At 47.0% G+C, this 26,394-nt stretch overlaps 1 protein-coding gene across 1 annotated transcript in view; it reads right to left on the reverse strand.

Annotated features, from left to right (window-relative positions):
* The window catches only part of RAD51AP1 (RAD51 associated protein 1), a 260,233-nt gene that overhangs the window by 172,141 nt on the left and 61,698 nt on the right, over positions 1 to 26,394 (reverse strand). The window contains exon 6 of the mRNA XM_086921308.1: positions 23,746 to 23,901. Within this exon, the coding sequence (XP_086777434.1) occupies positions 23,746 to 23,901 (156 nt within the window). The remainder of the gene's footprint in view (positions 1 to 23,745; positions 23,902 to 26,394) is intronic.

The raw sequence follows: 26,394 nt of genomic DNA on the forward strand, positions 1-26,394 counted from the left end.
GATAAAATGGAGGACTTGGAAGCTCATTCCCGGTGGTACAACCTGTGAATCACTGGCCTACCTGAGTCCACTCCCACGGGGAACATGGAGCAGTTTGTGGAGCGGCTATTATTGTCGCTGTTAGGGGAAGGTGTCTTCTCTTCGATGTTTGTGGTGGAGAGGGCGCACCGGTCCCTGAGGCAGAAGCCCCCGTTTGGTGGCCCCCCGTGGCCGATCATCACGAAGCTCCAACTATCGCGACCGGGACGCGGCTCTGAGCGTTGCCAGGGAGAAGCATGTACTGCGGTATGAGGTTTCAGAGTTGTCACTATTCCCAGACTTCACTGCACGAGTACAAGAGGCCCGCAGGCACTTTGTACCGCTAAAGAGACAACTCCGCGACATGGGAATAGACTACGCCATGCTGTATCCAACGAAGCTCCGCGTGAACCGACAAGGCCATTTGCACATCTTTACGGACCCCAAGGTATTGTAGCAGGCTCTCAAGGGTTGGTAGAAGGATAAGAGGCGGAGCCTGGGGAGGCGGCCGCAGGAGGAGGCAGCAGGAGGATCCCTAGAGGAACCGGACTGAGACAGTACGGTGGGGGTCACCAGGAACGTAAGAGGGTGGGGTGGGGAGATGGGCAGTAACATGTGGTCACTTGGTTCACAATGAGTAACATTACCTCCTGTGGTTGGAGGAGGTTGTGGCCCCATAATTGCGGGGACTGCTGAACTGTACTGTAGGTTTGCGCCAACTGCAGGACTGTATCAGATGGATATGGGGTGGCACGTCAACGTAGGGGTTGGAGATTCATGTTTTGAGGCAGGAGGCGAGCAGAAGAAAGGGTGGGCAGGGTCCATTATGCTCTATTTATAGGCAGTTTTTGCGAAAAAGCAATAACTGCAACTTATTGGTGTCAGCACATGTGGGACAGGGCACAAATGACTTGCTGGAGCGGACAGAAGGGGTATGGTACGAGGAGCTACCTCCGCTCACGAGTGCTTGGCACCGCAGTTATGATTCCGGGGGTGGGGAGATTGGGGGTGGGGGAAAGATGGGTCGTTCTTTGAACTTTCATGCAACCAAGTTGGGGGAGATCTGCTGTGGGTGGTGGGTAGGGGGAGAATAGGAATGTTCCTGATGGAGGGGTATTTGATGGGACGTTACTGGTTTATGCCAATGGTGCACCACACACGACTACACAGCAGACTTGAGCCTACGATGGGTATTGGTTGCAGCGATGATGACTCCTGATACAAATGACACCCGGGGTACGGCAGGTTGTCTGCGGGCCCTGTCCTGGAATGTCAGGGGCCTTAATGATCATCATAAACTGCGGAAATCTACTTACACAGGCAGAATGTGGATATTGCGCTCTTACAGGAAACGCACCTTCCCCAGTCGAGCACAATGGTACGTAGTAGGGGTCTAACAGGCAACACTAACTCGTCTCGGTTTCCCACAAACGCCAGGGGGGTGCTGACATGGGTCAATCCTAGGGCACCTTTTACTCTCACGCTGCTTCTCGCAGATACAGGAGGCCGTTATGTAATATCCCATTGTAAAGGGCGGGGCATGGACTTGGTTATAATTAATGTATATAGCCCCAATTATGACTGCCCCGAGTTCTTTGGGTCCCTGGCAAAGATTACTAAGCCCTATTGGAAGGCTCATGTTTTGTGGGGCGGTTGACTTTAATTTGGTTCGAGACCCTGAGTTAGATAGATCCACGGGTCCACCCAGACAGCCAACAGCTGCCACGAGAAAGCTGGAAAGTGTAATGATTAGTATGGAGCTGGACGATGTATGGAGATCACACCATAGTGGCAGGGGTGGTTATACCCACTATTCAGCGTATCATAATGTTCATACGCGTATAGACTACTGGCTGGCCTCTACTGCTCTGCTGGAGAAGGTCAGGCACTGTGTGGCACTGTCGCGCACGCTTTCAGATCATTCCCTGTTCTTGTTGGTGCTTGATGCGCCAAAGAGGACCCTACCTCCGTTCACGTGGCGGTTCCCCTGTATTCTTTATAAGATCCGTTATTGGGGGAAGAAATGGCTAATGCCATAGAGACCTTTTTGCCACAAATATTGGCTCTGTTGAGGACTTCCAGACAATTTGAGAGACATTCAAGGTATACATCAGAGGCATTGCGATATCAAAGCACTGAAGTGTCCTCAAAGACATACGGAAAAGATTATTGCACCTAGAACAAAAGCTGAAGGACCTGGAAAAGCAACAAGTGGCAGGGAGGGATGCAACGCTAGAACACAAGATCAAGAGCCTCCTCGAGGAGTATCACGACGCTGCGGATAGCGAAGTGAAACACATGGGCAAATACGCAACGGCCAGGACCTATGGTGAAGGGGACAGAGCGGGTTCGGTGCTAGCTCGGCTGATGAAGGCGAGACGAAACAAAACACAGATCCCGGAGATTAGGTCAGTAGATGGGGAATTATTGACAGAGGAGGCGGAAATTGCAGAACGTTTCAAACAATACTACTCAGACCTTTAAAAATCCCGCAATGAGAGCATGGACGAGCAAATATTGGAGTACCTGGAGTACATTAAGCTACCATTCCTCTTGAACACACATAGGGAGCTCCTCATGCACCTGATCGAGAGGGACAGTGCCCCAGGTACGGATGGCCTACCGGTCTCCTTCTATAAAGCATTCATAGACCTGTTGCTTCCACACCTAGTTGATGATATGTGCGTCACGGGCACTATGCCGCACACTATGAGGGAGGCTCTCCTGGTTACTATCCCTAAGCCAGGGAAGCCACCGGAAGAGTGCAGTTCGTACCGGCCCCTCTCGCTGCTCAATGTGGATACTAAAATTTTTGCCAAGATCTTGGCTACTAGACTGGCTCTTCTGTCAAGTGTTCTAGTCGCCCCAGAGCAGGGGGGGTTCATCCCGAACAGGACCCTCTCATACAATATTCGTACAGTGTTTGGGACCATGCAACTCGTGAGACAGGAAAACAAGGCTATTGCAGTATTCCTTGATATGGAAAAAGCCTTTGACTCTGTAGAATGGGCGTTCATGAGCAAAGTGCTGACGAGAATGGGGTTGGGGGTCGGTCTTTCTGCAGCTTATAGGAATCTTATACTACAGGCCCACTGCGCGAGTCTGTTTGGGCGACTTGGTCACTGAATCTTTTCCCATATCCAGAGGGACCAGGCAGGGCTGTCCCCTGTCGCCACTACTGTATGCCTTGGTGGCAGAACCATTGGCATGCACGTTGAGGGAGTACCATGGTAACGAAGGGATTGGCTTTCCACCCTATAGGATAGTGGTCTCAACCTAAGCAGATGATACGCTGCTGTACATCAAGGACCCTGATTCCAATTTATCTTCAGTTCTCAGGGAGGTAGTCCACTTTGGTGCATTTTCTGGATTGAAAGTGAACTGGGCGAAGTCCTTGGTGTTCCCCCTTACCCCTGCCACAGTTGAATTTTATTGCATGACACGGAGGCTAAGATTATGCAATCCCCTTAATTGCTTAGCTCACAGCAGCAACAATGAAAGGATCTAGAACTTTAATGAACATTTCAAGTAGGTATATAGTCCATGTGCGCGCAGTGGTCTTCCTTCTTTGTTGCTGCTGCTCACAAGATAAGTACCCATGTTTTATCGTCCTATATGGTATGCTTGTTTGGATTGCTTTTCTTTTAATTATGGGAGGCTTGAGATAGAGTGAACGTGCTCCCCTTCCCCCTCCTAACACTCTGTTCAGCACTACCTTGCCTCTTACCAACTTATATACTGGTTATAACCATGAATTTACTATACTTTCATCCCACTATCTCTTTCCTCTGCCACCTCGCTGTGACAACCTTGTACCTTTCTCATAGTATGTATTTGTGACTATAATTACTCTCCCTTGAAACGAACGATCTTCGCGATCTTTTGGGGGTGCCGTCTTTTTCGCCCCCCCCCCCCCGTTCTCGTGCCTCTTGGGAACCTAAAATGAATTCCTCTCACTCAGGAGCCCCCTCCCCGCCCGCTTCTCCTTGGCGCATTCAGCTGAGGGAAACACTTACTCCCCGGGCCGTCGTCTTTCAAACGCCAGCCCCGCGCTGCCTTACGCGACGCTCTTGGAGACGCTGCCTTCGTCTCCATAGCAACGCCGGCCTCTCTCGGAGATCGGGAAGGCCGCGGAAGGTTGCCGTAGTGACAAAAGTCAGCGGAGGTCTCTGTCTCACGCTCGGAGACCTCTGCTGCTTGAGGACCGTCTTTACTTTAAAGCGCTCGCTTACCTGATCGCTTCACACGCTATTAACTCGCTCCTCACACTATCGACTGCTCCACGCACAACAAGGATTAAAAAAAAAAGAGACAGAGTAAGAAAGAAAAGACTTCACTTAACACTGTAATAAAGAAAGGACTACATTTATTTTAGAGGAAAGTTCATTAAATAAAAAAAAAAAGGAACACAGCTAACTACCTTGGTAACAGAAAAGGGTCTATCTTACACTAAAGGGAAGCTCCTTGGCACCTGATACTGTTTCCATGACTACTCACCTCCATTTTGTCACCAACATTCCTGCTTCTGACAGTTAGCTTGTCCCTTCTCACCCAGCTGGCAGACCCACCTTTTACTATGGCTTCTGAACCTTCTACCTCCAGTATGGAAGACAAATTGGAGGGACTTATTAATAAGGCCCTGGACAAAATGATGGGATCTTTGGACGAAACCATCAATAAAAAATTGGAATCACTTGCCAAACCAGGGTGGCAACAAAAAAAGAGCTCAAGGGGACTCTACCAAGGTTATAACTAGCCAGAGGAAAAGACAGATTATTACTAACCCCCCTGATGGTGCCAAAAAGTCTAAGAGCTCCAACTCCGGCTATTTTTTAATTCACGCTCTGGCGGTGACAATAATGTTGCCTCGGGCACGCAGGATGGGCAGTCAAAAGGTTCAAATCTTCCTATCCCCATCGATAGTGACGATGGATCGGAGGACGAGATAGACCTTTCTTGCTCCTCAGACTTTAACTCTGATGAAGAGGAAGGGGAAATCAGAGAGACTTTGGGTAAGGCATCAGGGGCCTCTGGGTCTAGAATGTGAATACTTGAACCCTTTGGCGAACATATGTTTGACCCACTACTTATCAAACACCCCCTTTCGCCAGAATGGACCCGGTCACAACATATTGGTGAATATCTCTCCTTTTGGCTCTGCAAGGAAATGCCCAAAGAGGTCGGAGCTCGATTGGGATCTGAATGTCCCCGACCCTCCCTCCCCGACAAAATAGCCTGACCCCTGAACTGGATAGTAAGGTGGTGGCTTTCATTGCCAAGACCGGGAAGGATCCCAGGAGGGGATTGGATAAGGGCCTGAAATCCTGCCAAGACAGGCTCCTGGACATCACGGGTCCACTTACTAAAATGTTCGATCTGGCGGAAGGGGCATACGTCTCTGATACTCCCATCGACCCAAGAGAACTACGCCAATGGGCACAAAGGGCGATCTGCCTTTTAGGCAACGCAAATACCGCACTTTCTAACGAAAGGCGTAGGAGTGTACTCTTGAAGATCGACCCCAAATTGGCAGAACTTGCCTCCAAAGAAGGGGGTGCATCCTCTCAAGGGCTTCTCTTCAGTGAAGAATTCATCAGGGAAATGGCAAAGTATGTGGGAGTTTTTAACTCCATCCAGAAATCGCAAAAGGATATCAAGAAGGTTTTTAACAATAGAGTTTTTTCCCGGGCCGGGAGGATGCGGGGTCGATTCCCCGGCCGTGAAAGTTTCTCAACAAGACCCTTTGGAGGACGCAGAGAAAGGTCCTTTCAGTCCGGATATGGGTACCAGTCATCCTTCTTTCCCCAAAGACAAAGGTTCTGAGGAAGAGGATTCAGAGGTGAAAGGAAGGCAAGAGGCTTCTCTACCGCTATGAACTCCCAAAGACCTTTCAGATACCCCTTTAAAAGGTGGGCGGGAGACTAGCCCATTTCTCTGGGAATTGGACCATGGTGAGTCAGAACCCTTGGGTGCTAAACACCGTGAGGGGATACAAAATAGAGTTTGTGGACTTTCCTGTTCAAAGAAGATTCCCCCAAGAAATACGCTTCTGGCAGAAAGATTCTGCTTTAGTGTCCCAAGAGGTGAAGGACCTTTTTACCAAAGGTGCAATCCGGGAGGGAGAAGAGATTAGCTTCGTCAGCAACGTCTTTCTGGTAGAGAAGAAAGACAAAAAAATGAGACCCGTCATAAATCTCAAAGACCTAAACCAGTGGGTGGTCTACCGCCATTTCAAAATGGAGGGAATCCACCTTCTCAGAGATGTATTGAGAAAGGGCGACTGGCTTACTCGCCTGGATCTCAAAGACGCTTATTTGACCATTCCAATCTGGCCCCCTCACCAGAAATTTCTCCAATTCTTTTGGGAGGGCAAACTTTGGCAGTTTGCAGCCAACGCTGCTGTTGAGGGGGAAGGAGAGGTAGCGGAAGTTGAAGGGAGCGAGGGTGGTGGGGTCTAATGTAGCTGTTGAAGCTCTATTGGGGATCCACCAGTGGCTGACTGCATAATCACCACAGAGCGCCAGTTCTGCTTCTGAACTTGTGTGAAGACAGAGGGGAGGAGAAATAGAGTGGGACGCCGCAGAAAATAGGAGATATCTGGAGAGAGGGCGCCCACATAAAGAGTAGATCATAATGTTATACTGGGTTTTCGGAGATATCTTGCTAAGTGTTCGTATGTTTGAATAAGGGGTACCATAATACAAAAGCCCCCTGCCCGAACCAGGTTGTTTTGGTAGGCAAACGGGCTGCAGGCTGTGGAGTCGATTACGTGTGAAGTTGTATCAAGTCATGTAGTTGTTTATGTTGTGAAGAACCTTAATAAAAACATTTTTTTTTAAATTGGTCTTTGATGTAGGGATAAAAGATTCAAGAATGAAGGAAGTAATGAGAGGCGCTGAATGCAACTACGGTGCCACCAGGACCACTCATCAGTGCAGGTAAACCACCATGTTTTGCTAAAGAGGATCAGGGATTATCTGAGGAAACCACCTACCCATGCCCCTTTCTGGATAAGAGGTGGGGTTAAGGAGTAATGTTACGGCTAAAGAGAATAGGCAGTTATGTTTGCAGTTCAAGACCAGCAGTGCTCTTCAGGAATTTAGATTTAAATGTAGGTTCTGTATAACATGGGGAAATTAATCATGTCCTTCAAAATAATGTGAGCTAAAGGTAATTTTTTTCTTATGGGATTAACTGAAAGAATCAAACAAGTAAACACTGAAACAACAATAAGAGCATTTGGGAAATGCTAACTGTAAGTCTAAAATATGTTGCCTTACATGCTGCTAGGAACCAAAGTCTCTATAGATTATCTCTACCAAAACAAAAAACCTATTTCTCATCTCCATCACCTTGAATCTTCCACAAACCAACTATTTTCACCGACATAACATAGGTCCTAGTTTGAAAAACAATTACACATTGATGTGTCCTAGGAGCTACATGCTCTTAACGATTACAATACTAAAACATTTAAATAGCAAAAATGAGACGTAGGATTAAGTGAGAAAGAATGAACAATATTTTAATTTTTTCTCTTAGATGATAATCTCTCCATGAGTGAGCATGTCTAAAGTACATCAGGAACCTGCTTCGTCCTCATGTGCATGCTCAAGAAAGTCTTTCAGTGGACCCCTCTACAGGCCAGGAAAACCCTAGTCTAAGCTCTGATAATAAGCTGCATTGATTCAGGAAATGCCTTACTGGTGTGAATAAATGAAAGCCTGCTTTCCAGGTTCCAGGTGATGCAGAACACTGCTGCGTGCCTCATTTTGAACCTTCCCCCCACTCTCTCTCGGAACGTACACTGCTTTTTCTTCATTGGTAGCCAATAAAAAAGCGTGCAAAACTCTGCAAGGGAATCGACCATGGTACCTTAAAAAACAAATTGCTACTGTACATTTCTGTTCGTCAGCTTAGATCTACTGATCTACTATTATTACGCCCCAACGCATCCAAACGACCAGACTTGGGAGCCACTCTCTCTCATTCCTGGCTCCACATCATTCGAACCAGTTACCCTTCTCCATCCGCGCCTGTCCCAAATTCGCGGTCTTCAAGAAACTTTTGAAAACCTGGCTGGTCAATCTCTTCTCTTCTTTTGTTATGATCCCTATGAGGATGATTTATGCGTCTAATACATATAATTAATTTTTAAAAAAATTAGATAGTTCACAGGCTTAAAACCAGGTGAAGATGTTAGTTTCTGGGGTGCGATAAAGTAATAGAAATTCAAGAGAAATTGTATCTTCTATTTTTAAACTGTGTTATGAAAATGGGTAGGTGGAGTTTTGCTCTTTGATTATCTTTCAAAACTGTTAAGCTAACTTTAAGCTACATTGTGGGAGGCTGGCTTAGTATATGGTGCACACTTAAGTGATGCACTGTGTACTTATCTAGGCAAACTGTTGTATGTTGATTTAGATTCCGAATACATTTCCTGATTCATGCCCTTATATGGGTACAATTCGCATTGTCCATATATAAGCATAGAAATCAAGCCCTTATTTAGGCATAGCCCATGCTGCCCAAATACAGGCATGGCTACTTCCATCCGTTCATCTACATCACAACGATTTCTTAGAAAACCAGACTCTTAAGCCGTTAGCGACTTCCCCTTGCTTGAATATTGATTTCTCCAAGAGCTCAGTTATTATGCTTAAACATCTATTCCTTAGGGGTTCATCCAAGACGTCCATATGCTCGGCTTTTACGTCAATACAGGCATTCTTAAACACCTTCAAGGTATAAATATACCTTCACTTGCTATAGCAAAACACAGTGCGGTTCGGTTCAGTTCGACTATCGACTTGCACGACACAGCTCTCTACAGCAAGTGCCGAAGGAAGCAAACTCTCCAGCTGAAGCACTGACCAGAGCTGTCATCCTCTGCCGAGAATCTAGCTCCAGTGTTTCCGACTTCCCTTGTGGGATGTTGGGAAATCAAGTCCGTGAAAGAGATACCAACCTCTCTCATTCAAAGGTATGGAGCTGATTAGAACATAGAGAAACCTTTGGCAATTCTTGACAAAAACTAAACCTATGCTAAAAACAAACACCTACTTCTTCCCTCGTACTAGACCTAGGTTAGGTACACTGGGGTAGGCGTATTTTAGAAGCACCAGTTGAGTATTTTAGCTTGTGTTATTTATGTATGTATTTTTACATGTCATAGCAACAAAAAATGCTATTACAGTATTATTATATGTCACTGTTTACGCTGTACGCATTATACTTTGCATTCTGTCTAACGATTGTAGCAGTTCACCTCTCTTGCATAGGAAAGAAGACTTTCCAATAAACCCCTTTTTATTGAAACGCCCATCTCTCTATTTCTATGCAACTCTGTGGAAACGAAGCATGCACAACTGACTGAGTAATTTAGTTATCAATTGTTTCCATGACGCTAAAGATAGGTTTTGATTCTTGGGGAAACAAAGTTGTCATGTTTATGCAGTTGTCAGAAACTAATCCCTTCTTGTTTATTCGAGAACGTTTCTAGTGACCTCTGACTTAGCTGGCACTCGCAATTAAGTTTAGTATACTCGATAGAAACATACTGACCTCAGTCCTATGTCCAATCTATAGTGTATATTATTCCAATGCGAAGAGCCTATTGGGAATATAGGAACTACACTAAAATACCTTGTGGTGATTTTGTGGTTTTTGATAACCAAGCAAAGCTCTCAAAGAAATAGCTATAGAGAGCAGCCTTCAGGCTTATCTTGGAGTGTTTAGCGGCTTGCTTTACCAATTTAACCTAAGGACGCAAATTAAATGATTGAGACCCGTACAGTGTATATATTAAAATACTTTATTGCACAATACTCACAAACATATCGGTACATCTCCTAGCCAGAAATATCAACACAAATACACAATACTTAATTGTAATAAGGTAAGTAGCACAAAATACAGTGGTCGCAAGGGGCCAACGCCCGAGACATATTGTTTGGGGTCAAGGGCAACAAGATTTCATGTTTATATTGTCCTTGGGACAAGCAAGTTCAACCTCCTACAGCACAAACACTTTGGCTGCCAATTAACAGTAACACATTATGGTTAAGGAAAGGCATTGCCTGCAGTTAAGTTAATATTTGTGTCCTTGTGTTAATGCTGTTCAAACTTTTATTTATGGTTCATTAATTCAAAGCCTTTATTATTAGGGTGAGTGCTCTAAGTAAATGTTGTAAGCTCAGACTGGACTACTAAAAGTGGTTCCACTATAAAAATGTGTACACATGTTTTCAATGTTAAGCAATATAAGGCTATGTATAGTGCTCCCAGAATGCTCTCCGATTAGATGCAAATATTTGCAGAAACTTGAAGCAAGAATGATGATACTTTGCTTTCAAAATAAATGTTCACAAACAAATGCAAAAACATTTCGCTACACTACTGTAGAATTTTAGGTACTATTTCTTTGCAGCATCATTTAGTAAAATGTGTTGATGTATGCTAGTATTTCCCAAAAATATTCATAATGGAAAATCAGTGTAACTAGTTTTAATAAGATTATGGTACACAAAGATAAACAAGCATTGGTAAAGCCAGTAGATCTGAAATTGCTGGTGAGTCTTTAGGTTTTTGCAAGGCGTGACTTGTTTTGGCATGGTTTTTGTAAAACTTTATTGGTGTGGGAGCTGCAAGTCCCTCACCATTATAACAAACATTGGCAAAAGCAAAAATTATTTTGGTCTCAAAAAGCACACATTGCCACAGTAGTTTCTGGCACTGAAACAAGACGACTGTGTCAATAAGCTCCTCATGAAAGAACAGAATTTTGTCGCTCACAGTGAAGCTAGCCGATAGAGCGGGACAGAATTTTAATAAACACAAAAGGTTATGGTTAACGCAAGACCTAATTAGGGGCCCAATTATTAAATAAAGTCCCCAAAGTGCACCTATGTCCGTGCATTAAGTGCAGATTTACGGCTTTCGTAAATTCACAAGACTTTACGGACGGAGGCAAAAAAATAGTACTCATGCGAAAATCTGAGTAGTTGCAAGTTCATTTTCCTCTAACCACTTTTTTCCTAATCTTGGAAGAAGTTTTAAGTCTACCATTGTCAGGAGTACATTTCTAACCTATCTCAGTATGGGAAACAATCAGAGAATAGTTGGTGAAAACCCTAAAGCATGCAAGTTAGTGACTCAAAAGGGCATTCCAATCCTGGAACTGTTGCTTACCATTACCTTCTGTCTCAGTATGCAGATCTGCGGAAACGTGGCAACATAAGGGAATTGCTAGTATTCAAACCCTATTATGAAAGGTGCCCTAGCATAATCAGAGAAGCTATTTTAGAGCTTGTATATAATTACATTGCTACCATAATTTTTTGCCGCATTACATGGCTCAAAAGGGAGAAGTGGACTTTGTTACAGGAGAAGTAGATTTATGAAGCAACCTACTCCATGGACAAGTAGATATTTTATTAAATTCCACACCCCTGCAGGGGAAGATCAAACCATATATTTAGAAAATGGAATGCGAACTGCAGAGGAGGACGGGACTTGGACAAGAAGACCCAGAGTAGAGGGGGCTTAAGGAACCACCCAAGATAAGTACCCAGGAACCCCACAGAGGATTTGTGCAGAGTGAGAACACAGCCACGTGATCAATGGAAGTCAATGGCAAAGTCGCAGTTGCAATTTTGCAGAAGAAGGGTCCTTCCCAGAGAACCCCGAAGAACGGAAGGTTGGAGAGCCACACGTGGATGCCCCAAAGACCAGGTTACCTACACCAGGGGAGCCAGGTGCATAGGGGTGAAGAGAAGTTGGAAACCTCAGTAGACGTCAATGGAAGACTTGAAGAAAAGTGCCTCTGGAGAAGAAGGTGAAGATGTCCGATGAAAACCAAGGGTAGATTCTGGAAGTGAAGAACGTGCAACCAGAGGGGACAGAGTCTATGCCATACAGGAGTGACCAGGAGGCACGGAAGAGCAATGCCCACAATGTCAGACGGTTCAAAACGGTTGACGGTGACCTTAACGCTGCAGCTGTGAGGACCAGGCAACACTGAGGATGACCAGGAGCCGTGCACGAGCTGTCCCACATCAGATGTCGGTGACGAGATGGCCAGTGTCCAGCGGGAGCACCAACAAGCCTTGGTAGCCACAACTGGCATGGAGTGTGAAGAATGAGCAACGTTGGGAACAGCAATGTCCAAGGGACTTGTCAACAGCAGGGGAATCAGAGCAGGCCCGTGCAAGCGGGGGAGCCCACTAAAGCAGGAGCCGACCCTAAGGTCCCACAGGCCGAGGGCACAGGAGTCGCAAGAGGACCATGAGCAGCTCATTAAGAACGAAGGACCACAGTGCAGAGGATGTGGTGAGGACGCTGTACTCAACAGGAAGTGATGCTGGAGTTTATTGTAGCCCGAAGTTCTCTGGAGTGCAGAACCAACAAGCTTTGGCAACGCTAGGTCAACACAGTGTTCAGGGGTTCAGTTCCAGTGGTTCGACGAGGATACTGCCCTCAAAATTGCAGCCAGGCCAGGCCTTGCCTCGAGGGAGTTGCAAAACCACCACCTGAGTTGCTGGGCCTTGGGAAGTCATTGAGACCACAGGAGCAGCTGACCGGTCATCTTGGTTGTGGTGGCTACAGATACAGGGAAGTGACTTCTTCACTCCAGGGAAAATTACTTTGGGTGTCCTTGATGCCCACAGGTCTGTTAAAGATCCTGGAAGAAGCACAGACACAGACACAGACGACAAAGACTACTTGCAGAACAGCGAGAACAAGAGCAGCAGGAGTATTCCTGGATGCAGTCTCGGTTCCCGGCAAAGTCCAAGTGTCCAAACTGTAGAAGAGTGACATAGTTTCAGTCTTAAGTCTTGTCCCACCACGAATCTGAGGACTCATCCAGAGTTCAGTCCCCTAATTGAAGGGTTGTAACAGCTCAAGGGTCCCTCCTAGAGGAGGAGCTGGACAGAGGGGAAGACACCCCCATATCCTTTGTCCAGTTTCCCACGAGAGTGGGAGCCAAGGGCTCCCTGAACTGTCTCAAATTGTAGTACGCAAATAAGGCACCCCCAATGCCCTTCAAAGCAGTCTTGTGGAGCTGGCAAGTGCCCCCAGTCCAATACTCTAAACCCTGTCTGGAAGGTGGTCACACCACCCTGCGACCGGATACCTATTGTCCTACGTTCTCCTGCTCAAGCTTGGCTCAGCAGCAGGATGGCAGAATCGTGTCTGTTGTAAGCAGCAGCACTAGCTTGCTGTCAGACCCAGAAAGGCTGTAACAGGGAGTACAGGGAGGTACCCCATGGGAGCCCTCCAGTACATGGAATCATACTTCCAACACTGAAATCGGTGTTGATACTAACATGTTTGATACCAAGCATGACCAGATTCAGTGTAGCCACTATATAGTTAGACATCTTGTGATGACTAATGTCCACGATCTGTATTAAAATGGCTGGCCGCACTTGCAAAGCCTAGATAATTGACCACAGGGTTTGGAGGGGTGTCTTGCTCATGCAGGGCACCCTCACACTTATAACCAAGTACTCTACACTCAGGACTGCCTTATGGGTGACTTATAGGTTTTAAGTGCAGTGCCTCAGATATAAGGAAACTTATATCGGTCGTGAGAGGTTCAAGCACCAACTCACACAGGCTGCAATGGCAGGCCTGCAGTCATAGTTTGAGTGGACTCCCATGGTTGGCACAATACATGATGCAGCCCATTGGAGAGCTCTGGTGTACCTATGCCCTGGGTACCTTAGTACCATATTCTAGGGACTTACAAGGGTACACCAGTAGCCAATTGTGGATGTACACAAGTAATCACTTCGGTCAATTTATAGAGGAAGCAAAGTGACTGGGGTCCTGATTAGCAGGATCCCAAACAGACTGATATCAAGCAAAAAGTGAGGGTAACCATGAAAGCAGATCCTACTTTCCTACACACATACATCCATTTAAGTACGCGTCTAGTACCACACTGCCTAAATAGGGCACTCATCTTTGGCTTGTATCTGGAAAAAGGATTAAGCTTTGGGTATATCATCATCTTGAGATATGGTCTTTCTTGAATATCTTGTGGTATGTATCAATGTAGTAAAGAGGGGTTTTGTTGCAGTGCACCCCCCAACACTTTTTGCCTGGTATCTGGTGCTAATTTAACCAAGAGTGTGCTGGGTTCCTGCTAACCAGGCTCCCAACACTAGTGTTATTTCCCTAAACTGTCCAATTGTTCCACAATTGGCATCCCTTTAGGATTTTTGTAAGTCCCTAGTAAGTGGCATCCCATGGTAACTAGGGCCTTGGAACTAAAGAGGGTCCCTAAGGGATGCAGCACCAATTGTGCACCCTAAGGGACTCCTCACCAACCTCAAGCAAACTGCCATTGGAGCTTGCGTGTCTTGGTGCAGAGAAAACTGAAGAGTAGAGATGGCACACACCTCTGTGGAGAGTGGCCTCAGACCCCGGTCTCTGCGCCCCTTCCCCGCTGCCGCGTCCTAGCTCCTCGTGTCTGCTGCCTCGTTCACAGACCTCGAAGCCTCCAGTTCAAACACTATCTGCCAGGCCAGTCACACTGGATTACTGTTCCTGAAGTCTGTAAACTAGGAGGCGCGACCTGTAACTGCTCGGTATTTTAAATGTTTTGCCCTACATATTCGGTTGGGCCTTGACTTACGGGTATTTGGTGATATATTCTTTATGTATATTTCTTCAATCTATATTTTTAAATATTTTTAGATGCATTCTGCCTATTAAGCGTTGTTTTTTAAACTTGAACTGTATTTTGGATTAGGTGTAGTTATCGTGCTTCACGCTCGGATACTTGACTAATGTCTCTTCCCTTCCCTTTACTCGTTTTTAATTCAGAATTTTGGTGCGTGTTGGATTGGGAACATTTCTATTAGGACCTTGGGAATAGAGGTTCGATTTATTATGCCTGACTAATTCGTGCCATTTTGACTTTGATTTCAGAATTGATTATACTGCTTATTGCTGGACCAGATTATTTGTCCTCTCTGAGGTAACCCTAATTTCTGGTTTTCATTTCCTGTCTAATAGTGACTAGGTTTTAAATTTAGACTTTAGGTTACATCTACCATTAGGAACAGGATATTGGGACTATATACAACAGCACACATTTCTTTGTGCTATGCTGCAGATTGTGGGCTCCTGATATATGGTATTGTTTTTGCCGATTGAGAAATCCGTATTGGCATTTTCTCTTCTTTCTCATTTTAAATAATTGGCCATATATTATGCCAAAACGCTGAACGATACATGCTGTATATGGGAGGAAAACTTTTTATATTTTAGGTAAACTTGTCTACATACCCTAATGATTATTTTTTATGGTCTCTTATAAGAGCAGTCATTATTAATTCTTTTTCATGGTTTCAGTCAGTTGTGACACTGATATGAAACAGTTTCGAGACTAATGTTGGAATTGAACCACTGATTGAAATATACGTTGTGGTTTTTCTTAATCTAAATATTTCACTTTCTCCTATCCTTCTATTTAGACCCATGCTGTATGGGACCACATACCTGGCCATACCTGGAATGTGGTGATTATATCAACAAAGATTTGTTCTTGGTGAGTGATATATATCTTTTTGTGTATGATCCGCTACCTCTTGGACTATGCTGGGAGTGGGATACTTATCACTCGATATAAGAATCACTTGCTTGAGTCTGACAATCTTTATCTCTTCATTGGGCTAAATGAATCATCTATGTGGACCACACGGTGTCTTATTCTTTTAGAAGCCAGAAACATAGGCAATAATATTGCAGAATAGATGTTTTACATCATTCTCTGCGACATCTTTGGTTCTGATTTTGAGACCTACTTTCTTTCTTTTCTTTCTTCTTTCGCATTACGGATTTGGTGTGTTCTCTTCACTGGGTGAATCTCTGGTCACTATTGGTTTTTGGTTCTTTTTCACTTCTTAGTTCACACATATTTTAGTGATGAACATTCTTTGATATATTCATTGGTTTGGATATTGCTATTGAGTGCAATTATGTATCTTTTTTGTTGCTGTAGCCCTGATTAAGTAGTCGGGTGATTCTTCCCCGAGACAAAACACGTGTCGGCGGTTTGCTACATTTGGTGATGTCAACTATACCAACTCATCATCAAGAATCATTGTTTCAAAATTCTGCATCTGTGATAAGAACAAAAGGAAATAAGAAAATAAAGGAGATATCATTTTGAACCTTCAAAATTAGATGTTTAATTGGACTAACTACTTGATATGATTGAATCTGATTGTTAATTTGTCCTTTTGCTCAGGCTCAATAATTTGTTCCTGAAGCCGGTTTCACTTTTGGCATCTATAGTTGTATTTGGTAATGTACAAGTTACTTACCTTCGGTAACGATGTATTGGTAGAGACGATTCTAGCCGCAGATTCCGTCACGTAGAATTATCCCCAGGCGTGAGACTGGATCTGGAAAACTTTTGCCACAGCAACCCTGCGCGCCGGGGGCAGGGCGATACCGCCCAGGCGTCGTCCGCGTACGTGACGTTTGCAAGGTCACATAAGACCCACCCCGGCGCGCCTACGTCAGTTGTCTTCGGAGAACTTTTCCGCACCACAACGCGGAGCCACCAGACAAAAAACTGTAGGAGCATGGGAACAGTGTGCGAAAGAGTAAAAAAAAGGAGACAAACGACACCTTAAAGTGCACAGTGCAACACTGCAGTTTCCAAAGGCAGGGGCAGAAGAAAGAACAGAGCAGAGCTCTGAGCAGCCACCCTGCCAGTACATAGACAGCCTTCCCCCTGAAACAAGGAACATGCGTAAAAAGCCATGATACACGTAACAGACCGACCACCCCCATCCAAAATCAGGAAGGGGAGACAGTCCCAAGACAGACAGGAACACAAACCTCCAAGCCACCCTAGCTTAGAGGGCAACTACCCCACAAGGAATAAGGGCAAGGCCTAGTCAGATGACCCCTATTCTGAGGTAAGCAGAGGGGCCAGGACCCTCAACAGCAACAGGAAGGGAAGGGAGAGGAGGGGAGGAAAGGGGCACAGAAGCACCGTAACCTCATCCTCCAAGCAACTAAGAGGGGCATGAACCGCAACCAGACAGAGCCACGCGTCATGAACAAAGAAGGGACTCAAAGGAGACACAGCCCCCCACCATGAGACGAGTACCGAAGACCAACACAAGGGTCCTCGCAGAACGGGGAGGAAGGGCGGGCAGTGAAGGAATTTGCGGCTAGAATCGTCTCTACCAGATACATCGTTACCAAAGGTAAGTAACTCATACATCTGATAGAGACTACTAGCGGCAGATTCCTTCACGTAGAATAGATACCCTAGCAATACCCACAGGGAAGGAGGGTCTGCGAAAGGACCTAAGCAGCCTGGACGAAACAGAAGGTCACATAGGGGACCAGATCTGAGGGCTAGAAGAGAAACTTCATCCCCGCCAGGCAAGATGAATCCTCACAAGGAGAACACCACCGACCCCAGAGGGTGTATGTGGGAAAAGAGACTGAAGAGGCCAGTACCCTCACAGCAGAAGAACTAAGGGCAAGGCTAGAGGGGCCGAAGTACTCCACTCCCTCTCAAGTCGACAGAGCTTCCATCCAATGCCAAGACAGGAAGAGGAGGAAGAAGCAGAAGAAGACGCCCAGAAAGCCCAAGGTAAAGAGGGAAGGAAGGCAAGTCCCCTCTAGATGGAAGGCAACAGGCCAGCCAGACATAACAGCGCCAACAGTCATAAGCTGCCAAAAGCAAGAAGAACAGCCATGGGCCCCAGAAAGTCCGGGCAGTCTACGCCCGACAAGGGAGCACTCAGAATCACCCCAGCCCTCAGGACAGGGGCAGGAAGGTGAGAAAATGCTTGGACCCAACACTACGAGGGGCCGCGCACACAACCTCCAGAAGCAAAAGCAACATACAGAAACACCACGGAGAACCGGCACCCGAAGGCGACCAGAACTCCCTAACAGAGCGCTACCCACATAGGGTACGTTAAGTCCCAAGATATGGGAAACCTCTTCGGAAGAACTTCCGCAGAAGAGGAAAAAGTAAAAAGACCACGGGGAAAAACACCCCGCAGAAGACTTGACAAGCAGCCCAAGCAAAGCAGAAGGCCTAATCTCAGGGCAGAGTCTGCTCAACAACTCCAGCAAATACACACACAAAGGCAACAAAGGGCCATCCAGCAGCCAACAATGCCAAAATCCCAAGGAGGACTCAATGGCCAGAAAGCACACTCCACAGTCAGAACAAGCGGCCTAAGAAGGCCCAAAACCAGCCCAACTCAGCAGTCACTGAGGAGGAGGATAAGGAGGAGGAGGAGGAGGAGAAGGTGGAGGAGAAGGAGAACGGAGCCCCGCTAGCGACGCCGGTGAAAAATATACCAGGCGGCGACCAGTCTCCGTGGAGGACGACACCAATTTACAGCCTGCCTCCGGAGAAGACGGAGCATCCGAAGACAAATCTGCAGCACGACTTCTGCGTGGAGTCGTAGAGTCAGCCGCCTGATGCAAAATGTCGGCACCACATAGCGTCACCAGACAGGGTTCCTCTCAGTCACACCGGATCGGGGACCAGAGTGGAGCTGGAGCCGAACTGGCCTCTGGGCGGTGCCGGAGTGACTTCAACTCGACCCCCGCCCAGGCAGCCACCTGTGCGGAGGAACGAGAAGGGCCTGAGGAGTGACACAAAGCTTTCCGCCAGCGTGGCCCAGAATGCGGCAGGGATCGTCCGTAAACCCGTGTGATGGCGCCAGGGACGAATCAACATCTGACTCCCCCCGCACTCCCCCCACCGACGAGGCAGCCACCCATGGGAAGGGACGCCACCCAGCCACAACCTGGAGCAGGACAAGGAGGGTCCACGGACCCCTGTGGCTCCACACGGTACAGCCGTTGACGGCCCCGTAGCAGCGTCACCTCGGCCTTAGACAGGACCACCTTGTCAAAGGACCGAGAGGGGCTCGTGGATGCGATCCAAGCCCCAACGACCTCCCGCAACACCACAGGGACTCCCGCGGAAGTTTGCAGCGAGGCAGAGATGCCGTGGTCTGTAGGAGGTGCCCCAGAGGAGCCGCACCCCAACAGCACCACATCCTCCAACCACCGATCCGAACCAGGTCGGCGCCGGAGCCACCGGCGGCACCGCGGAGGACCCCGCACAATGCAAGGTATCCGCAGACGCCTCCGGAAGGGAAGGAGGAGGAGAGGCCAGCGAGGCCTGCAAAGCCGCCACGTATGTCTCCATCTGGACTCTCGATGCCTCAAAACCGGGAAACAGTGGATAGGATGACAAGCGAGGCCGCATCACGGAGAGCCCTCGGCCACGGCAGGCCGGAAACCTGCCCCCGGGGACAAACTGCAACACTTACCCACCGGGGAGCGACACTCAAGTGACATCGGAAAAGGGCGAGGACGACGGCCACGGCCGTAATCTGAAGCCCTCTGCCAAAGCAGACCGAGGGGAGGACATAGACCTGGAGAGCCGCGTCGAGAGACGTTTTATCCGGCGCTCCTGCCTCGACTTAGCCTTCAACTGTTGTCACGCGGCACAATCAGTGGTGCCATGATCCTCCCCAAACACCACATACAAATGAAGTGAGGATCCGTCGACGACATAAGACGCCCACACAACTTGCAAGTCTTGAAGCCCGAAGGCATTCGCACACTGTTCCACAAAGAAGAGAAAATGAATGAAAAAAAAGAGGGCCCAAACAGGCCTGTAGCAAGGACCGGATCCGAGTTGCACACGGAAAAGGAAAGAACGGACGTAGGAGCGCCGGGGTGGGTCTTATGGGACCTCGCTGACGTCACATACGCAGACGACACCTGGGCGGAGTCGCGTAGTGTCACCCCACCCCCGGCGCGCAGTAATGCTGTGGCAAAAGTTTTCCGGATCCAGTCTCATGCCTGGGGATAATTCTACGTGAAGGAATCTGCGGCTAGTAGTCTCTATCAGATTGTAGCTGTATTTATTTTAATTGTATTTAATTTTTGGCTTCTTTTAATTATGACTTTCCTGGCCCAGTGCCCTCTCCAGTGCCTAACCAGATTAGACGAACATCTGGTGGCACAAAGTTTCATATCTTAGGTGCAACACCTGGGAAAGCTCTGTATCCGGTTCCAGTAGCATGGAACTCGCGCTTCTCGACTGTACCCATGTATGGGCATATCTGCCTGAGTGGATGTGTCCCAGTGAAAGTCACCCGATCCATGATGGCTTCACTGTACCCCAAAGTTTTGTTATCAAACACCTCGTCTTAATAAACCAACACTGATGCTAGTGTGTTGCCTGACTGTTCTTGACCAGCCAGCCATCATAGACCAGTTTCTGCCCTCCTGAGGTGAGAACTTTCACTCTCGGAGGCCAGGAACAAAGCTGGCTCTGTGCGGAGGTGTTCACATCTCCTCCAAGCAGGATGGGCATTCAAGGGCGGGAAGGTTCAAAGGCCCTGCCGCCTTTGTTGTGTGACCGAGGTCTCTCCAGATAGTGTCGTTTCCCACCCCGCTGTCCTGAGCCCACTTTTTGGCAGCAAGAGAGGTGGGAAAATTAGTAAGATTAGGAGGTGTGCCATCATTCTGCCAGTGATTCAGAAAAGGGGGTGGTGATGAACAGAGTGTCTGAATTAAGCAGACCACTCTTACCCAGTCCAAAGATCAGGGCTTGATCCATCACCGTTTTTTAGCTCACTGCACCATCCCAGCTCAGAACTTGGCTATATGCAAATTAGTCTGACCCTGGCCCAGTGCATCATGGGAACAGGGCAGACCAAACTACCAAGCCAATTCTTATACTGGGAAGGAAACAAGCTACCGGGGACCGGTTTCTGGCATTTCAGCCGTCTTCGGCCCGGCTTGCTTGAATCCTGATGGTGCAATGAGCAAGGGACTCACATCTGAGTATACCCTTCCACGCTTATGGTGGACAAAAATGATTCAGAAAAGGGGGTGGTGATGACCAGAGTGTCTGAATTAAGCAGACCACTCTTACCCAGTCCAAAGATCAGGGCTTGATCCATCACCGTTTTTTAGCTCACTGCACCATCCCAGCTCAGAACTTGGCTATATGCAAATTAGTCTGACCCTGCCCCAGTGCATCATGGGAACAGGGCAGACCAAACTACCAAGCCATTCTGCCAGTACCACCCCTAAGGGCAGGCCAGCTGATGTGTACCCCCTTTTTCCGATTCCTCCATGTTGGTTTAGACAGAATCAGCCTTCTAGGGTCAGGGTTACGCTCATTTCCACTGGGAATGGCCATATAGAGAGTGTGGACACCTTGAAGGTAGTTAGCACATTGGCTACTACCCATCACTCCCTGGAAACGCCACTAAATTTAGTTTTTAGGTGGCACCTCGGAACCCCAGAACTTAGATTAGACAGATCAACTGAAGGACGAAGAAGAGTCACTGCCTGGAGAGAACTGCATCAGAAATTTGGCACAAAACCATGCCAGCCTCAGCCCTCTCTCGACAGTTGCGACACAGTGACTTGTCCTGCGAGCTAAAGAACTACCAAAGTCTTGGGTAGCCTGCCGGAACTTTAAAAACCAACAGTCTTGCTTGGAGTAGAGAAGATACTCCCCTGCAGTCCGCATGCACTGACAAGCAGAATCTGGTCCACTGCCTTGCTGCTCCCAGGCCAGACTGATGCTGCAGATGACCAGGAGAAGGTACTCGTGCTCTGGAAGGTCAGATCTGTCTCCCCGCCGATTGTGAAGACATCAGGACCAACTGGAGCCATACAGCATCGACCCCAGAGTCCAGGACTCCCTGCACCGAACAACAACATTGAGAGTCCAGTCTGGATTCTCAGTGCACCAGGACGAGGGACATAGGCATCACTGTGACCCACTTCAAGAGTGTCCCAGCTGCCTTTGAATTTGCCCTGCTAGCTGTTTTCCCCTGACCGCGAGGTACATCTTTGTGCACCTGGCCCAGGCGACCTAACCACTATGCTACCAGGCCGCCCAGTCGGGGTACAGACCAGCTGACTGTGCCCCCTTACTCCAAGACCCCCTGTGACCTAAGCCCCCGTTTGGGAGCTCTCTGACTTGTCCACAAGTCCAAAAATATGGACCTGCCTTTTGTAGATCCGAAAGAGTTGCACAGCCTTATGCACTAGTGCTTGAATTTCATCCACTTAAACCACAGTAATCCATGATCTTGTGGCTGACAGAGACATATATATTTGTTACATACTACAGATGCCCCTGAAGAAGGTTTAAAATAAACCAAAATGCATTGGGTGTAAAGATCTACAAAAGGCGGGTCCATATTTTTGGAAGTATCATTACAAGTGCTTACTGGAACGGAGCATTATAAGGGTGCATGCACGCCGAACTTGATGAATTCAGAAAAGAACAAGTGAGAAATAATATAGGTGTGCTTCAGACTATTCAAGTGTTGCCCACAAGTCCCCCACGTGCAGCCTGCTTTTGGGTGGCCCCCATTCACCGTAGCATGCCAGCTACCAGCCTCACCAGCACCCTGCTTCAAGTAGAAGCTGTGAGGTTACCAAAGAACCACTGGTAGTACTTTGGGCCTTGGCACACTACAACTCCGTACCCTGAAGGTGAACCCCTGAAACTGATTTGTCCTATCTTAATGCATCTTTGTCTTTTCCTCCCATAGGATTTCATTGTGCATAAAAGCGCACCGGTGTGAACATTTACTTACCTGTGAAGATTGCTATTGAAGACTGTATTTACCTTTGAACGAAACTCTTTGTTTCAAAATATATATAAAAAGAAGTGTTCTGTATATGTCGTACGGGGGTGCCCTCTCAAGCATTATAGAATTTGGAAGCGGTGGGCAGACTATCGGGGCCTGGACCTGGACCCACCCCCAGAGGACGAGGTCGTACAGCTAATCTGACAGTCAGATAACCTATGCTATGGCGAACATTGCAACACGCATAGCACGACACGGACGGAGTAGGCAGCGGAACGCGCGGGAGGGGGTAGTTGAGGGTGGGTGGGGGAGGGCGGGGGGGTTTGTACAACAAGGCCTTTCTTTGTTTGTTAATTCAACTGCATAATCGCCTAAGAAAATGCTTGCATGTCACAGTCAATGATTATTTGTTCTAGTGATTGTCTCTGGAGGTCAGAGAATTACTTGATATGTTACTATCATGCAACCAAAAAAAGAAGTGTTATTTTTCTAAATTGGTCTCAGATTTAATCTTGGAGTTTGTGTCTCATTGATTGCCTCTGTGAGTACAACAAATACTTAGCACTACCCTCTGATAAGACTGATTGCTCGCCTACACTACCACAAAAGAGAGCGTTAGTATGATCTACTTTTACCTCTGTAAACCGCCTGGGGACCAACTGGACTCTCTGCACAGTGTTCTTTTTATTAAACTATATAGAGAGCCAGCTTCCAACAATTAACAATATATACTTAACTTAACGAAGGAAGGCAGACTGTTATTGCTCTTAAAGACAGAAAAGGAGGTTTATAATGAAAAAAACAATAAACCTTAAGCAAGAGAAAAAAATATTGATGGAGAATAAACTATTACTGTACAAGACAAAATTGATTTAATTCACCAAACATCGCTTATTGCGCTAAAAGTTAAATAAATATTAGTCCCCATCCTCTAAATAGTGACATTTTAAAATAACTTTTATGATTGTATTGAACGGCCTACTTGTTTCAGGGTAGTGGCATTACTTTTTCTACAGTTTAACGCTTTTCCAGTAAAGCCTATTAACTTATAGCAAAGCGCAGCGCAACCAATGAATACATCAGTTACCGGAGGTCAAGTCTGGCATACAGTCATCAACCTTATCTTCATCGTCACTGCCATCTTTTGGTATCTTCTTTTTATCAGATAAAGCTTTGGATGCAGCTCGTCTCCGGCAGCGAGTGCCAAGGTCATGGTCTTTAAAATCTGTGATTGTATCCAACTCTGTAGAGGAAAGGATTAGACCGTGGTTAGGATGTTATAATGATATCTTATGGTTATACTACCAATGCGCTCGCAAATATACTAATTATCACTTGATGTTCTTCTCTATATTGTAAAGCAGAAAACTCAATACATTTGGTTACAAAAAACAAAGTGGGTAAGTTAAACAAAATTCCCAACAAACAATTCTACAAATGAAGCTATGTACACAAATTATCTTTTTTTGTCACCTCAGTTCTAACTGCAATACAAATATAAAAACAAGCATCGGCATAGCCAATAAGTCTCGCCTTTGGGACCTTATAAGTGTTTAGTTATCCCGCACAATATCCTTGGTGCAACAACATCAAGTGTTGCATGGCTAAATACTTATAAGGTCACAAAGGCGAGACCTATGCCAATGCTTGCTTTGAGTGAGTGGCACGTGCAGGTATGCCACTGTGCAGTAGAGAAGCTGCAAGTGCTTTTACACGAGCTCGTGACATTGTGCCTCTTCAAAATTTATCTTGGGTCTGGTGTAATACTTCTAGTCCCTATTACCCCTGCCTTCCAGTGACACTTTAACCGTCACAGGTGGTGGTGGTGGTGGACGTGGGGGTGGTGGACATGGTGGTGGTGGTGGATTTGGTTGTGGACATGGTGGTGGGGGACGTGATGGGGGATTTGGTGGTGGTGGACATGGTATTGGTGGTGGACATGGTATTGGTGAACGAGGTGGTAGTGGTAGACGTGGTAGCGGTGGACATGGTAGTGGTGGACATGGTAGTGGTGGACATGGTGGTGGACGTGGTGGTGGACGTGGTGGTGGACGTGGTGGTGGACGTGGTGGTGGTGGTGGACGTGGTGGTGTACGTGGTGGTTGACACTCCTTTTACATGGTGGTGGACATGGTGGTGGACGTGGTGGTGGTGGTGGACCTGGTGGTGGACAAGGTGGTGGACACTTTAACCGTCACAGGTGGTGGACGTGGTGGTAGTGGATGTGGTGGTGGACATGGTGGTGGTGAATGTGGTGGTGGACATGGTATTTGTCAGGGTCTGACTAAGCGCCTGCATGACTGTGCTGGGAGAACTGTATTATGTCAATTCCGAATATGGCAGGAAAAACTACATTTCCCAGAAGCCTCGGCTGAGGCTACTTTAGTCTGGATGACACGCTTCCTGTTGCGTGTTATTCCAGTGTTTGAGTTCGAGTGGAGAAGAAGGTCGCTTCTCGCTGTTCCAAGGAAACGTTCTGGGGCACTGTCGTTGGGACCAGCGGCAGAAGGTAGGAGCGGTATTCCGCCCTTCTGTAACCGTCATTGAGCGGAGCGTGGTGGCGGCTGCCACGCGTTGCCGTTTTTCTCTTTGCGCGTAGTGAAGAAACTGCAGCGCTTTATTCTTGGATTGTATATTGAAGGAGCGGAGCGTGGTGGTATTCCGGAGATTACTTCCTGGCATTGTGTTATCTTAGAAGAGCGGAGCGAAGTGGTTGAAAGCACCACACGCCGCTGTGTCTTCATGTATCTGGTGTACAACATTCGACTTTCTCTTATTCCTGACTACTGTGAGTAGGTGGTGCACGGGGGCGGTCGCAGCTACGTGACACCAGAACAAGAGTCTTGTTAAAGAGTGTGTACTTATTTCACTTGCTTGCGGAGCGCAGTGGCGGTCGCAGCTACGCGTTGCTGTGTAAGCCATATATGGATTCATAGGATGTTGTGCAATAATAGTATTAGTCTGGTATAATACTATTCAACAATATTCAGTTCTTTTCTTTTGGGACATCTTCATTTTGATAACTGTGGATTATTAACTGTCTTGGTAGTGTCTAGTGGATTCAACAGAGCGGAGTGCTGTGGTTCTTGCTTCCCACGCATTACCGTGTTCTGCATTTCTTCTTCAAGGCTTCTACTCTTGCTCCCCTCCTTTCTCTTGTGTCACAGGAGGAATCTTACCTCAGGAACCCCATATACAAAAAGGCAACTTCTTATAGAAGGTAGGATAGGCGGTATATTACCAGGTCCGAATTCTTCAGTTGTGGTTATATATTGGTCTCACCATATTCATGTTTCATATAGGACACAAGCATCACTGCCAAGAGGGGAATCAGAGAAAACCTATTACCGTATTCCTGCTTATATCCACAGGTATTTAGTTTGTCAGGAAAGTACATAGGTGTTGGCAGTGCTGGATGAACGGTGTCCTTATCTCTGTATGTTTTGTCGTTTCAGGCATCTCCCTTTCCCAGCAGACCCCTTCCTTTCCTTCCCTGTTTATTATTTTGTATTTACCCCTCGCCTAATGGCTCAAACACTGTTGATATATATCGGAGTGTTTGTGACGTTTGGAGGTGGGCTTTATGATCAACATCCCGATCCTGTGGAGCATACATGACAGTATTGGTGGTGGACATGGTGGTGGAGGTGGTGGATGTGGTGGTGTTGGTGGACGTGGTGGTGGTGGTGGACGTGGTGTTGGTGGTGGACGTGGTGTTGGACGTGGTGGTGGACAT

Source organism: Lissotriton vulgaris, chromosome 1_1 (assembly GCF_964263255.1).
Source record: "Lissotriton vulgaris chromosome 1_1, aLisVul1.2, whole genome shotgun sequence".
NCBI classification, from domain to species: domain Eukaryota; kingdom Metazoa; phylum Chordata; class Amphibia; order Caudata; family Salamandridae; genus Lissotriton; species Lissotriton vulgaris.